Below are 16,810 nucleotides of genomic sequence, written 5' to 3' on the forward strand. Positions count from 1 at the left end.
ACTAATTCTTTCAATGATGGACAATTATGATCGTCAATTTATAGATTTTTAGCACACTGTCATAATTGTCACAAGGGATGAATTTGCCATCCACGTTAACTTATGAGAAATGTAGGTATCTCTTATATAGTAATATCCGATAGAGAAATCCTTATAACCCTGAACTAACAATTGACAAATAGTTGCATCAAATTAATTTATCTGTTTAACATTGACGAAACTGAATCCAAATAAGTATTGCAGGTCAAAAAAGTTACAAGAGAATATAAATGTTAATATGTGTTAAGAAATGATAGGTCTACCATAACTTCACATCAATAAACACAATACATAGTTTTACTTTCACAATAAGATCACTATGGGCATAAAGCAAATGAAAAAAGAGTAAAGATATATCCCCTGCATTTTACAAGGAAGGCCCACTAACACTAATAATGAGAGTTGAAAAGAGTCAAATATCACTTTCACAAAAAATTGCAAACATCAACCAGTGAATATTGAATCATACTGCTCAAACTAAACTGCAATAATCTGAGAACCTAAATTAAATGTGAAATCGATAATTATCAATCATAAACATACTCGAATCACTAGTGATGAATTCAATTGGCACTATTTGAGAACATACTGGACTATAGACGCACAAACGAGAACAAACACACATTCAATAAACTTCTCAAATTTTAATTGCTCCTTTATATTTAATTGTTTGCCTGTTATGATTTATGGTTTCTGACAATCTGGTGTCATACCACTAAAGTCATGATTTATAGTCATGCTAATTCGCTTAGTTGATAACCTCCATGTTTTGCTTTATATATTAGTCCTAACTTTTCACTCCCAGTGAAATTAACTTCAATAATCTCGATAAGTTGATAAAATCGGTCAATACCGTAACTTACAATAAGTATAAATTCTACAGAATTTTAGTACACCGTCATTATTGGCACAAGGGACGAAAAATCGCATTGGAGCATAACATTAGTTTACATATAATGTGTTTTTCAAATTCAAAGCAAAAATAGAATCCGAAAATAGATTTACTCAAATGGATAATTTGATGAAACACCATTGATACAATACGAATCACAAAAACATAAAAACTCAAAACTTACAAAAACACCGTTAATTAGCTCAAGATTCATGATTGTTGTAGGCAGGAATCATTTTGAAACTCTGTGTCTCCTCTGCGTGCTCGTGTATAATTCTGATGGACTCTGCGTGTTTGTCTTCGTCTCCGTGTTCTATCACTGATGAAACATGTAGTAATCGAGCGAGGTTTTACTTTTTATTTTTAAATAAAAAAGACAAAACGGTGAATGATACTCCGTTTTTGGACCTTAAAAAACGCTACATTATATAATGTGATGAAATAATATTTTGGGCCTTAATATCTAAACGTGATAATTTGGGCATTATTTACTCATATAATGACAATTTAATCCATTAATCAGGGAAACGACATTTTGTGTCGCGTTTTTATTTTATAACAAAACGCTAGAATATACTCCCTCCGTCCCTTTCAATTATTTACATTTTTAAAAAGTGTTCGACACGCATTTTAAGGTGCATATAAAGTATAGCTCTGTAATTTTTTTTTTACAATTTTATTTTTCTGAATAAAAATTAAAACCTTCAACTTTTATTCAGAAAAAGAAAATTGTAAAAATAAGTTACATAACTATACTTTTTATGCACCTTAAAATACGTGCCGGACTCTTACTCAGAAATGTAAACAATTGGAAGGGACGAGGGAGTAATATTTTGGGATTTGTTTCTCAAAATGATATTTTGGTCAGAGTGAAAAAGTGACATGTTAGTCTATTTCTCGTTAATCAGTGCAGATCAATCTCAGCTCCACCTACATTGATACCGTCTCAACGTTTTCGATCCAGCAAGTAATGTATGTTATTCTCCCCCTCAACTTCTCCTTAAATCTCCTTCCCCTATTATTTTCTAATCGCCTCCTAATTTATTCTTCTTCAGTTTAGATCCATTTCAATGGCGGTTCCTGTTGAAGAAGCCATTGCTGCTCTCTCTACTTTTTCCCTCGAGGTCATCTCTCTCTCTCTCTCGCCCCCCCTCTGTCTTTCTTTCTCTCGCCCCCCCCTCTGTCTTTCTTTCTCTCTCCCCCCCTCTCTCTCTCCCTCCCTCTCTCTCTCCCTCCCTCTCTCTCTCTGTACTGGATTCAGTTTATTGTAGTGAATGTGCAACTTTGAATATCTTAATTTCACATTGTTTATGTGAAATTGGTATGTAATTAGTATAAAAATATAGTCCTACTTGGCCACTTTTATCCCCCCTTCCCAATATTATTTTAACTTACATGATTATAATGCCTTCCAAATTTTTAATCTGTTAGAGTTATGTTATCTATGTGTGGAATTCTAACATGTCATTAGTGATGATGCATTTCTTTAATTTGAGGCAGCACTTCTATTCTTATATATGTAAATCGGTTTCTCTTATGTGTGCCAATAACTATAAGCACTAACTCCCAACAACGGCCACTAGAAAATCTTAGGCAAAGCTGTTTTTTTATTTCATTTTAAAATGGCTGTACAATGTTGCATAATTCCTGTGTAGTAACACTTTTTCCCATTTGTAATGCAGGATGACCAGCCAGAAGTTCAAGGGCCAGCTGTGTGTGTTTCAGTAGAAAGAGGTGCAACAAATAGTCCAATTGGTATGTATAGTGTTTGTGTGTGTGTGTGTCTTATTCATTTAAAGCTTATCTGCTGTATCTGTTAAAACTGTAGCTTTGGAATGCATGTGTGTGTATTTATATGTGTCTAATTTATGACTTGACCCGGCTAACATAATCTTTAACACTTTTGCGTTGTTACTGTTGTTCTATCTACCTTTTAAGGGAAATTATATGTTTTTCAGTAGAATTTACATGCCACTGAAATATGCTATGATATTGTTGAACAGTATGGTTCTAGAGTATAGAAATGAGATTACAAGAAGAAGTTACCGACTGAGATCGTCAGGTCTTCGAATATAGTAGTTAGTCGTCTGTGTTGTTATCGTTCTTTGCTTAAGACCTTAAATATTAGGACTGTACTTCTAAACTCGGTTCCAGTTTGAACTAATCTTCATGTCCTAGTATGTTTTGAAATTTTTTTAAGGTATGCATTGAGTCTCTTCAGGTATGCCATCCCTGATGATCTTGGTGTTTCATATTCACCGTGGAAGTTTGGAAGGAGCCATTATCTGACTTGGTTCCTTCCGGTGTTTCAGATTCACCATGTAAGTTTGAAAGGAGCCATTGTTTGACTTGGTTCTGTTTTGTAATATTCAGCAATGGTAATTGCTAGTCCTTGTTTTTACAAGTGTCTTGGTACACCTTGTAATATAATACTCATGAGCCACTAGTTTATAATTCCATTTCAGTCAGCTGAAATTGAATGCGGTTTTAGAATAAGCCAGAATAGCATTGAAAATTTTATTCATTGTCCTTAATGGTTAGAGAAAATTTCTATTAGTTTGGACTGTGGAAATATTCTTAGAACCCTTTGTATGCTTTTGTGGATTCGGTGATGCATCTTTGTCTTGAAAGATGTGATGACATCAATATTTTGTAAACTAATAATACTGCCTCGCCACCATTATTACTTGTTAGTGACACTTCTATCACTATCATCATTCTTTAGCTCCAGTACCATCACAATCATTGCATGCCCGTCGCTATGCTCCCCACTCCCCAGTCCCCACCTCTGAGCACTGACCTTAATATTTCATTTTAACTTAGCCCAATCAAGCCACCAATCCATCCCAACAAATAAGCCATCAAACATGTACTGTCAAGCCCCAATGCAAATATGGTGTGAATGAATGCTTCCCCTTTTACCACCCTTTCAGTAGGCCAAGACCAAAATAAAAACAGTGGAAATATATACAGGTGATATGAAGAAACTGACGTGGGCATCTGTGTTGGTGGAGATATGAGAAGTAACTGAGGATTGATATGACGATAATATTGAGAGATAAGGGAGATAATAAGGGAAAGTTGGAGATAGAAAAAAAAGTGACGTGGGAAGAAGAGACTTTAAGTTTTTCCTAGAAATACAATATATATGTTGTTTATCAATATGAGTTTGACGGTCAGTTGTTTCTACACTCTTTAGTCATTTTGAAAAGTTTACTAGATGCATCAGTTAGATATTTCAGTGCTTTATTCTATTTTCAGCATTTCGGATTCTAACAGTTGTATTTAGTATAATTCTGAATTTTGTCCAACCAAATAGACCAAAGTTGGGTATATCTGTCCTTTTTTCTTTCTTGTACGATAAACTTCCAATGTAAAATTATCGCTTGACTGCAAAAGATGTGGTTCTGCTAAGAATTTGAGAGAGGGTGTAACATATTAATTTTCCGAATTCTCCATCTATTTCTAATTTTTCTTTAGTGGAGTGTATCTATTCGAGGTTTGATGATGTTAGTGTGCATATGTTGACTTGTATGAGGGAAATACCATAGTAATAATATATTTCATGTTATTGTTGTACTTTCCGCTGATATCTTTGTTGATTTGCAACATCTCTGGAAACTCTTTTTTTTTGCGAAGTACGTTTCGGAGGACTGGATAAACTGAGTTATGCAGGGATTGGTCGTTAGCTTGTAACAAAATCTTATATTTCACAAATTTTAATGGAAATCACTTCGTTAAGGGATTTCATTGCAGTCATAAACCGAAGACTGTCTCGTGATTTTGCATGCTTTGCGACTTGAATGCGTTAAATGCCATATATTTCTATTGTCATGTTGCATAATATGTCTATCTGCTTTACTACATGGCTAAGAAACCTCTCAACTTGTGAGTTTCTGATAAAATTACCTCCAATGCCCCAATCAACACACTCATTTAAATGTTTGATGTCAATATAATGTTCTGGTTCTTGTGTTGTATAGCGGCATTCTATTAAATTATTTACCTATCATCGTTTGGCTGGAATTTTAAGGTTTTTAGTTCCTTTGTGAGGTCTGTGACATACAACAGTCACAAATCGAGTGTATAATTACTAAATTGTTAAGGTTTCTGTTTCTGTTATTTTTTTTGATATATTCTCACGTATTCTGGTTTATTTCCAAACGATGTTAAACTTACATTCAAGTACGGAGGATGCTGATAATTTGATTACCTCTTTTCTCACATAGAATACAGTGATGTTTCTGCCTATCGCCTATCACTCTCAGAAGACACGAAAGCTCTCAATGAACTGGTATATGCCACATCTTTACATTTTTACACTGTCTCTGTTTTTGTGGAAAATCTCATCATTACTTAATTACCTAATTTTATTGCAAAAAAGTACCTACATTTGGAGTCCAGGGAATTTATTTAGGCCCAGTTTGACAGTTTGTTTGGCAGATAATAACCTAATTTTGGAATAATTCGTCTGAATAATAAAATTTGAGGAATTTTTTCTGGAAAATGAATTCCGGGAATTTTTTTTTGTTATTTTTCTAATATGAAAAAGAAAAGGAAAAGTGGTGAGAAATTTTTAGCAAAAAAAAGTGGTGAGAATATGTTTTCTCGTTCTGAAAAGGGAAAGTAGTTTTCCAGAAATTGATAACTTTTCTCAAATAAACTTTCCTTTGGAATTATTTTTATATCCTTGAAGACAAACAAACAACCTTGATACACTCGAAAATCTTGTAAGTATGTACCCGATAAACATTGAAAGAACACTTCCCTACAAAATGTTTTCCTCAGACTAAAGAAACTCTGAAAATTGTAATTTTTTTGGAAACAACAGAGCCTTAATATTTAATAATTAATATTTAACTTTTCATTGTTAAATATAAACTTGTCACTTGTATATTACCGTATGTATGCCTGGACATGCATTTAATTGTCTATTGTTTGGCAATGTACAGAATACTCTTATCAATGAAGGGAAGGAGATGGGATCAGTGCTCTATACATATCGGAGCTGTGTCAAAGCGCTTCCTCAGGTTAGAAATTTTAGTCGAAGAAATTAATATTTTAGTTTTTAGTAACATGATACTATCAACTAGGTTTCAAACTAAGTTGGATATGTAAATGTAGCTTTAAGTTTGCTGTTTTTTTGGAAAATTGAATACATTCACACTTATTTTTTCTTTGGCTAGATTTGAACCCTTGACCTCTCGGAAAGGGAGTGAGTGTGATACCACCAGAGTAAGAGCTCTTTAATGCATCTTAAAGCATTTGACCGGAGACAAACCTTTAGTGCATGGACACTAGGGGAGATCGCGGTTCGGATCGGTGCGGTTTTATGGTACAACCGGAAACGCATACCGTTGGTTATTAAATTAATAAACTGAAACCGCAACCTAACCGTCGGATCGGGTTTGGTTACAAAAATCTTGGTTCGGTTTTAATCCGTTCGGTTTCGGTTATAAAACCGCAAGAAATGAAAATGAGAAAAATGTTACAAACTAAACAAATAATGTAACTTATATATCACAAACACTGCAATTAGTTTGAAATTTTAAGAGCAAAACCTCAAAGCACAGGCTCATTAGACAAAGAGCATTGAGTGATTTTTAATCACTAAACTGATCTCTTATAAGTTATATCTAATATGTAAAAAGAAGGCATCAACAAGCTGCACAGCAAACACATTAGTAACAAATCCCAATGCAAACCTTACAATAAAGCACAAACATTCCTGTATGATTCCCCTATTCTAATTTCTAGTGCACTTGCTGAGCGTGCTGATAATTTATAAGACTTAAAGTGTTGTCTGAATTATAACCAGTAACTAGGAATACTAACTACGCCCAGCTATAACAAGGTGTTATGCTCAATATATTTCAGTACCTAAAAATATATTTGTATACTTTTATTTTAAAAATGGATATAAATTATGTAAAAATACTTGATTATTTAAATAATCGGACAGTTTCGGTTTTTTTTTTGGTTTGGTTTCAACCTATAACAAAACACGGTTTAAGACGGTTCGGTTTTTGTCGGATTCAGTATCGGATTTATTCGGTTTTTGCTCAACCCTAATGGACACTTTAGGCTCCTTTCAAGTATGGTTATATATGCATAGACAAATATGTATGCAGGTAATGTTTTGTCCAGAATTTAAAACATGGTAGTCTTGAGAATTGACAAAAAGAGATTGAAATGAAACCTTTGTGAAATTCAGTGTTGGGAGAATGTGGGAGTATGCATGTCAAATTTGTAGGATCTCTTCTTCATCACTAGTCTTTCATGCACACGCTTAACATGCTATTTACATTAAAACATTTCAAAAATATAAAAAAACAGTATTGCAATTAATAGCATTATACGATACCTATATACCTATTTTTATTATGTATCACTTATCACGTAAAATCATATTAATATATATAATCATTCAAGACATTCATATGTACATGTTATTAATCAGTATCTACACCACTTTTTTATTTAAAATAAAAGAAATTATTAAATTAGTATCACTCTTGATACTACACTTGTAGTTGAGCATGTCCTAAATACTCCTTTACTAGAGATGTCACCCTCCACTAATAACCTTTAAAGTGGTGTGTCCCTCTCCACTGGTAAATGGTAATGGAGTGTCCGTTGGGTATTTAGGGCTATGCTTGCTGAATATTGGTATTTTGGACTTTCTTTTGAAAATTAGCTAAAGGATAATTACTGTTAGGATTTCTGAACGAACCACAGAAGAGAAGAACTTGTTATTATTAATAATGTTGATTATGGGATATAATTGACTAACTTGATTAGTTAATTTTTGATGGATGGCATTTAATTATAATTAGTTTCATTTGTCATATTGTTTGATTTGTCACGTCTTTCTTTAAAATAGAAACTGAAGAACATATTAAATTCACATCTGAATCCTTCGTTTAGGTCATAATTTTTTGAAATTGTCCAATGTTTGGGTCTGCATTCATGCCTGTTTTCGGTACCTTGCATAAAATAGTATATATTTCGATTTGTGATTGACGCAGGATGATACTAATGGTCAATGTCTATGGTAAGCTGTATGGAAAATATATATACATCTGTTTGCTAATATACACATGGCTATTTTAATGTAATAACTGTTATATACGCGTGCGCACACACACACGTGGGAGGAGCATTTTCGTATCTTTCCTTTCTCCCACTCCTCTAATCCAGTTTTTGTGGAACTATTTCACAGCTTCCAGAATCTATGAAGCATAGTCAGGCTGATTTGTATCTAGAAACCTATCAGGTCCTGGACTTGGAAATGAGTCGTTTACGAGAAATTCAGCGATGGCAAGCATCAGCAGCATCCAAGGTAATTGCCAAGTTTCATTGATCTTCATTGCCCCCTTTCCGTTTTAAAGGCACTTTTTAAGAAATTTAAAAAATGTTCAATCAGTTAGAGAAGCCTAGAGATTTTATAAATTCTAGCAGTTCAAAATATGGTCCAAACAAGATATATGATTCTTTGTTTTTCCCTAGAATTATATCTTTATTTTTATGCAGTTAGCAGCTGATATGCAACGGTTTTCCAGGTCTGAGAGACGTATCAACGGTCCTACTGTAACTCATATATGGTTCGTTACTTCTTTTTTCTGTGCTTATTTTTATTTTCAGTCTCAATGTTTAGTAGATTCCATGCATCCTATGCCTGTTTATGTGTTCTGGTTTTTTGTCAGTATGACGGCACCTATATTAGTTATTGCTCGACTACTTTTTTTTGAGGTTTCCATCTTTAAAATAGTTTACAGCTTGTTGTACACCCATTGCATCTAGTATATAATGTGAAAGTCTTATTTCAGCATTGCTGTGGATGTTTTTACTCGTGAATCACTTAGAATTGTCGAAATCAAAAACTCCCTTTCAAGTCCTTTGAGATTTGATTAGTGACTATTGGGATGCTCGGTACACATCTTTATACACGAGATGAAAATGGGCTTTGTATTTGATGTGCTAGGTTGGATAGCTGATGAATTAAGACGGTGTCCATGTTGTTATTGCCCAATCTAAGTGTGATCTTTGACGAAATATACCTAATGTTGCTTGCTATATTTGTACTCCTGCAGCATACCTTGTCTGCTACAAGTTTAGAATCTTCAATTGTTATTATTTATGTGTATAACCTTAATGTTATTCTGAAGGTCTATGTTGAAGCTACTTGATGTTTTAGTTCAACTTGATCATCTGAAAAATTCGAAGGCAAGCATACCTAATGATTTCTCCTGGTACAAGAGGTATTCATTATTCACTACATGTTTGAAGATTCTCTAAGCCTTTGCACCTGTTTTTTATTCATGCTATTGTTTGTTATATTGCTACATCTGATTGCTGATGAGTTTTTAAAAATATGTACTGCATTGTTGTGCTTTGCCTTTCGAATCTTGTTTTCCGTCTTTGTGATTTTGTACAAAGATATTATACTTTGGTGTTGTTTGAGCACTTTGCTTTCTGTTCAGACATTTGTTTAACCTGGGATATCAGTTGGTAACTTATTAAACACTCATATTTCTCCTTTTTTTGTGTTTAACCTTCTAGCATGGCCAATTTGATGATTAACTGTTATGTCTGAGAATGAATGTTAGTTCGTAGTAGGTTTCACCAGTTAGCATGTCTTAAGGGTGTACTTTGATGCAGAATATTATGAATTATTAAAGTGGCTTTAGTTTGTTGTCCTCTCAATTTAATTTTCTTTCTTTGCCTTCTTTCCTTCTCTTTTAAAGAAGATATTGGTACAATCATCTAAAAGTTTACAAACATCGTTTAACATTGCGACTTGCTTCTTATTTTATCTCCACGTAGATTTATGTTGCTTATATGTCTGTGCACTAAAAACTGACAATTAACATTCGCAACGGGGAGTAGGCTAGTAAAATTGGACTCCCTTGAAAGAAGATAAGAAAAAAATTAGACAGTTCTTAAGGTACCAAAGCCAATATCAGTTTCAAGTTTTGTGACATGAACTATACATGTGAGTGCTATCTTTTCCTATACCAGTCATCTATGCATATTACATTGCGTGCATCTAGGGTTGTACCTCTATGCTCTATGCAATAAAAACAAGGACAATTTTTTTTTCTTTTACTTACTTTTACTCATGGCTGCTGCCCTTAGATGTAAGTGAAGCCAAGCAAACCTGGCACCAGTTTCTCGGTAGAAACACCTCCTCTACTGGGAGGCTGATACCGAGAAGGCATGTACAGTAACTATGTAAGGGGTCAATGAAACTTTGACTTGTCATTTAGCTTGTAAGAGGTGATAGACACACAAGAGTAAAGATTTAATTAATTATATACATACAGTAAGAGGTAGTAAGCCTCCTTGCATTGAAGATCCATACTTGACACACAAGAGTAAAGATTTAAATAATGATATCCTGTAAGAGGTTAGTCTCTTTGCATTGAAGATCCATACATTGTGTGGAAATCAATCGTACTAGCAGATTAGGGATTGGATCGATTTGGGTTTGGCAAAATCCAAATCCAACCCCAAGTTTTTTTACCAAACCCGATTTGAACCTCTATGAAACCTGAAAATTGAAACCCAGACCACATGATTTTGGACCCGAAACTAAAAAATTAATAGCTTTAATTCTGAACGTGATAGTCTGGTATTTCGAACATGGCACTCTCGTATACTGCAAAAATTAACTTAGTAATGAAAATTTAAAATTTATGTCAATTACTCGGTTCCCACATACCAGTTCATAATCACCATGGAATCAATTGCTTTTATATATAAAAAACGTTTAATTAAGTGACTAAAAATGGATATAGTGTTTCAAAATTTGAAGAAAATAACATTGATTGAGAAACTTATCAATATATATATATCAATCAGGGCTAACAGAAATAATGATGATTTTCTTAAATTAATGACTGAAGTTGTGAGTTAATAGAGCTGTGAGTGTTTGACTATGAATGTAAGTTGATGAAGTTGTCTGGCTGTGAATTGGATGATGATAGAAAACTAGGCCCTGATTCCCTAATTTTCTGAAATTACTTATTATGATAAATAATAAATACTAGCATCGCAAATGATATGTTCGAAGCACAGGCCTATAGAGTAAATATAATATAAATAAAAAAATAATTAACATTTACAGAAAAAAATTGAATTTAAACTAAGCTTGAACATATATAAAATATTGTTATAGCTAAGATCCTATTTATAACAATCAAAATTGTTATTATTTTAATCTTATTTAAAGTTCCCTGTTTTTATTATTTAATTCGGCTGAAATGACTTAATAATATATGCTTTTATTATTTTAAGCCAGTCCAAAAACTATCGAGATCTTATCTTAAAAAGTCCTTGATTTTCTTATTTAATTCATGTCAAAAGATTAAATAATCTATCTTTTATTATTCAACCTGACGACCGACTATCTAATGTATGGAATTTGGTTTTAATAATATAATGATAGACCGAATAACTGACCAACCACCAAAGCGTTTAATGTTTCGGCTTGGTTTGACTCAAAGGACTGAATGATTTATTAATTTATTCGGGCACAATGACCGATGAATCCACTGATTAACCAAAATTTTAATGATATAGTATAGCTTTATTAAAAGTTATTAGTTGATTTTTTATAAATTATATATTAATATATATGTATGTTTATTTATCGGGGTTGTTCGGGTTTCAGTTTTGGATCGGATTTTTGGTTTTGGATTTGTTTTCAGTTTGGTTTGCTTGAACTCAAAGATGAATATAAATCATTCCAGCCTTATAAATTACATTCAATTCCAAAAATTGGTTTCGGTGAAAATCCGACGGGAGTGGGAGTGATCAGGTATACAGCGGTCATAGATCATTCATACTTGGAAGTGTTCTTGTCTGGTTTAATGAATGAGGCTTAGTAATGAAGTTAAGCATTCACATGACTCTGAAAGAGCAGCGGGTTATTATGCATTTAAGCGGTGGTAAAAAATAAAGATCGATGTATGCAACAACCCATGTCTTGTTTTCACTGGCCTCTATGATACTATCACCATTATGTTTTTGTGGCTTTGTCTCGGTTTTTATTTTTAATTACTCTTTAATCTACCAGGACATTTACCCAAGTAAGTGTTCAGTGGCAAGACACGGATTCAATGCGGGAGGAGTTAGATGATCTTCAGGTATGAGATTAACAGGAAGTGCTTGCATATTTAGTTTACTGTACCATTTCAACGGACATGATATAACCAGTACTGTATTTTTTCGTATGGATGTTTTATTTTGTAGATTTTCTTGAGCACGAGGTGGGCATTTTTATTGAACCTGCATGCTGAGATGTTTCGTGTAAATAAGTATCCTCAATGTAATCTGATGTTTATCTTAATTTGTATCTACGTGATATTGAAATGTTATATATATCGGTAGATGCTCCTGATGGCTACTTTTTACGGAGCCATGTTATGCAGCAGTAAAATTATATATATACATTATTGCTCACATTTGGTAGCCGTTCCAGCCTGCTTGACAATGTATTTTAATGCCCCGGTTATTAGCGCCTTTAAATCTTTATATTTTATTTATATACATATTCATCAAGAACCACTTTGCAAAGCTCAATACTCGGGGAAATCAAGGTGTCTTTTGAAGAAGATATTTATGTGTTCAAGGCATTTTAGCATGTGATCCGGGCTGAATTTCTCTCGACGATGAAGTTTATCCTCCGCCATCTCACTGGCGGGCGGCGGGCCTTGAACTCTTTCTATGTTTTATTTTTACCAGAGGTATTTTAAAGCTTGAATCAAACACAGTAGAAAACTACTGCTTGATAGCTTTAGTTGAATGATTGAAGGGAGCCAATCAACTATTTTTTTTTCTATTTAAGGAAAGCCAATAATTTGGTCCAAGTCATTTTTTATTTGATTTAAACTTTGCATCAATCCACATATTAGGAATGTTTATAAATTTGAATTTCAACCAATACTTTTGCCTTTGTGATTCATCAGGTTTCATTGGCCGATTTTCATTGAAAGAACCCATTATAAGATTAATTGCTTTAACTCTACCTTAAATTGTTAAAACAATTTAATTAAAAATATTTGTTGTTTTCTTCTTACAAGATCTGAAGCTGCTTCAATATCCCTATAGAATACTACACTGGAAGAATCATGTATAAACTATAAAAGACGAACCCTATGTTCTATTTTGCCTGGTCTAGCTATGTTGAGATCCATTGCACATGCAGAATTGCAGATACAATTAACGATCATACATGTGATTTAGTAGGTAGACAAGAAAACCTATAATCACTAATCTCCTGTATTCATCTGTAGATTGTACTTGCATCATAAATTATATTTTTTTGTACATTATGAGCTCCTTGATTCAAAAACAGTGTAGAAGACATTCTTCAGGTTCTCATAGTATTCTCTGTTGAGTCACTGGAGTTGGATTTTGCCCTTCTATTTCCGGATAGGCACGTTCTTCTTCGTGTTTTGCCTGTTCTTGTTGTCTTAGCAACTTCATCAGAAAAAGATAGCGAGTCATTGTATAAGAGGGTCAAGATCAACAGACTGATCAACATTTTTAGGGTATGTCAGCTTATTTGGCTAGTAGTTCTTGTAGACTACTCTATATACCCCTGTAGCATTTTAACAACTGAAAGCTTGTAAAGTTGTAAATATGTTGTTCACTTGCATCTTTTCCTTGGAACTTGTTATAGAATGATCCTGTTGTACCTGCTTTCCCAGACCTCCATCTTTCTCCTGCTGCAATCTTGAAAGAGTTGTCAATGTACTTTCAGAAGTTCTCTGCACAAACTCGTCTTCTCAGCCTTCCAGCACCTCATGAGCTCCCACTCCGTGAAGCACAAGAATATCCTTTTCACATGTCTAGTTCGTTGTTTTTCAAGTATACAATTAGCAGTATTGGAAGTTTTAAAGTTTTAGTGTCTTTTTTATTTTGTAAATGTTTTATACCTCATATCATCAGTTCTAATTGGCGTACATCCACAGCATTTATGTATGACTGTATTTGTTTATAAGTAGCATTTTTCATGCAAAATGCTATTAGAACTATGAAAAAACCATAATAATTTTTGTAATAGCTACCAGATCCACTTCACATTATCCTGAGAGGAATGAGGAAATTAATCAGCTATCTATACCGTAAGAGTTCCCGTGGTTCTAGAAAATAAATTTGAAACAGAGTCTGGAAGTTCAAATTGTATCATATGTATGTAATTTTAGTTGAGATGCATTGTTGTTTATATTGCATAATAAGAAAGAGGATTACGACATTATAATGTTAAGTACTCAAAACCATGCCATAGTTTGTAGTGGCAATTCAGTCATAGTAAAATAGAATAGTTGAGTTAATAAAAAATATAAAGGAGGTTAATGGCCAAGGGGAAAGATGTCTGAATAACTGTTATTTTAGTATGTACCGCTTGTGTTCGAAAGGGTTTTAATAAGATATACCTTTTCTTGTTATCTAGAAACTCAAGGTTTTTTTTACTACATTTGATCATCCCCATCCTAGAAAGAAAGATCACTTACATTTACGAGCTATATCATTTTTGGAAGTAGTTGAATAATATGAAGCGAAAAGAATAGTTTTAACTTCCAAGTTTCAAAGAGTGAAAGGTATGGAAAGTCTTGCATTCTTGTAATCTTTCAATTTGTCATAATATTTTATATTGCAATTACTCGTTTCTCTATAGATCACGCATTCTTCTTAAAATGTTCTGGTAAGAATTTACAGCTTGTTTTTCTTTGGAAAATGCCTTGACGAAATTCACTTATCAGCGTCATTATTTGATCATCAATCACATTGGAGCAATTCGTGCTGAGCATGATGATTTTACTATTCGTTTTGCTTCATCTATGAATCAGGTGTTCACTCATGTTTATCATATATTATGCTTTTTTAACCGAAGAAATGATGTATACATTTGTGGATAGATCCCTAAACATGACCCAAATGTTTCGGAGCTGAATAGGTCTTTGTTACCCTATATAATTTAAGTATAAATTATAGCACAGACAACCTACCAATGTACTGCGTGCAAGAGTCTTATCTATAAAACGAAGAAGAGAGATGCTGCCCCCTTGTATAGCTGGTGCTGATAATTTCTTGAGTTCATTTATGTTTGTTAAATTATTTATTTTTATTTTGTGGCTGTGGGATCATGCAGTTGGTATCATTGAAATCAATGGATGGTGCAGATGTTGAGTGGTGCAAGGAAGTGAAAGGTAATATGTACGATATGGTTGTTGAAGGCTTTCAGCTTTTGAGCAAATGGACAGCTCGCATTTGGGAGCAATGTGCATGGAAGTTCTCACGGCCATGCAAGGATCCTATTTCTACCGAGCCACTTGAGGCATCAGCATCGTATTCCGACTATGAAAAGGTTCTTTTTTGTTTTTATTTTGGTCTTCAAAGGTTTTTACGATGATGAAAAAATGATGTTTGGCCTTTTTGTCTTTTCGACCTTACCTTTCTACTCTGGCATCTGTCACTTCTTTTAATTTGTGTTGCTCTATGAAACATCTGCTTTAACTCGATGTTAAGACTCTTGATATTACTAGGATCTTCATAATCATTCCCATCTCCAAATCTATTTTTCTACGTATCATTCTATTTTATTGTTCGGTGTATGGGCTTTTCAAGACTTCTAATTTGTTGCACCATCTTTAAGAGTTTAATTCCTGGTTAATGTTTAAAAGCGAAATTGGTGAATGAAGGATTGAAAAAAATTAAGCAATAGTTGAGGGTTATCCTGGTGCAGAAATTGGTTTGTTAAGAGTATGAAAAGGGGTTTTACTTTCTGAAGTTAGAATAGAAGTAAAAATTGAAATTCCATAAGCATATATGAAAAGTAACTAAAATGTACCAACTTCTAGTTTAATATATGATTGAATAGTAAAACACAGACATCAGGATACCTTATTTTTATTGTTAGATAAAAGTTTTGTATTCTGTAAAAAGAAAGTACGCAGAAGGTTAGCTCAAAAATAAGGTTAGAATTGTAAAAATAAGCAAAAGCCTATCATTACCCTGTGTTATGTGTTCCCCTCAGCTTCGGTAATTTCTTTTCGTAATTCAGTAATTCTATTTAGTTGCAATATACAAGATGATATAAAGTGAAAGTAAGCACACTAATTGCTCAAGTGAGAGAGCGTCTTTTGACCTACGAGCTGTTTTAATAGTCCACAATCTTTTAAAATCCAGTGGTTTTGTTTTGTGATCAGATGCTCATGTCTATTCGTAAGAGTTTGTTTTTTGAAGCTTTACTTATTTGCTTTGCTTGTAAGGAAATATAAATTTACCAAAGCGGTCTACTAAGTTAGAGTTACGGTAATTAAAGGATTTATGACAGACAACAACTTTAACAATGTGCTTGCCCCTCCATCTCCTAGCTGAAACTTCAATCAGAATGTGGCCAACTGAATCAGACATCCCATTTCTATTTGCTAGCACACATAGTGGAGAACGAACACTGAAAGAACAGATGTGAGTGAGACACATTCGATAGCATACAAAACATAGACACCATCAACACAAAACATAGATACCATCAACATGTAGAGGCCATGGCTTAATTGTGGCGAACAAACGCTTGAATAGCCAACCACAAAATAAAAGAGTATCTGGGAATTTCACCGGACCATGCTTGAGAGGGGACAAGGAACAGAGGGAATAGCACCCCGTAAGAAGCACAATGTCGAGGTAGCGGCATAAGTACCAGAACCATGGAGCCTCCATAGTATCCTCTCACGACTACCCTGAATAGCTAGAAGAGTATCAATCAAGCGCTGCAACTCTGTCTACAAATTTTAAACTGAAGGCCAGTCACCTGTGCCGTTGGAAATAAAAGTTAAGTTGTGCCTGAGAAGACGTATGAGTCCATGA

The 16,810-nt window shown here is 33.7% G+C and overlaps 1 protein-coding gene across 3 annotated transcripts in view; it reads left to right on the plus strand.

The window, feature by feature from the left end:
* Nucleotides 1-1,798: 1,798 nt before the first annotated feature.
* LOC141684620 (protein PIR) overlaps nt 1,799-16,810 on the plus strand; it is a 36,659-nt gene continuing 21,647 nt past the window's right edge. The window contains exons 1-14 of one of the 3 annotated variants that reach the window (XM_074489678.1): nt 1,799-1,903; nt 1,987-2,055; nt 2,614-2,686; nt 5,161-5,225; nt 5,884-5,961; nt 8,154-8,273; nt 8,465-8,535; nt 9,100-9,192; nt 12,012-12,081; nt 12,188-12,252; nt 13,293-13,488; nt 13,620-13,771; nt 14,697-14,790; nt 15,093-15,308. In XM_074489678.1, coding sequence (XP_074345779.1) covers nt 2,002-2,055; nt 2,614-2,686; nt 5,161-5,225; nt 5,884-5,961; nt 8,154-8,273; nt 8,465-8,535; nt 9,100-9,192; nt 12,012-12,081; nt 12,188-12,252; nt 13,293-13,488; nt 13,620-13,771; nt 14,697-14,790; nt 15,093-15,308 — 1,347 coding nt within the window. In that variant the 5' untranslated portion in view covers nt 1,799-1,903; nt 1,987-2,001. Of the gene's footprint in view, nt 1,904-1,986; nt 2,056-2,613; nt 2,687-5,160; nt 5,226-5,883; nt 5,962-6,117; nt 6,267-8,153; nt 8,274-8,464; nt 8,536-9,099; nt 9,193-12,011; nt 12,082-12,187; nt 12,253-13,292; nt 13,489-13,619; nt 13,772-14,696; nt 14,791-15,092; nt 15,309-16,810 lie in introns of those variants that run through there. The other 2 variants (XM_074489679.1, XM_074489680.1) reach the window with 2 other exon arrangements.

Source organism: Apium graveolens, chromosome 9 (genome assembly GCF_009905375.1).
Source record: "Apium graveolens cultivar Ventura chromosome 9, ASM990537v1, whole genome shotgun sequence".
NCBI classification, from domain to species: Eukaryota; Viridiplantae; Streptophyta; class Magnoliopsida; order Apiales; family Apiaceae; genus Apium; species Apium graveolens.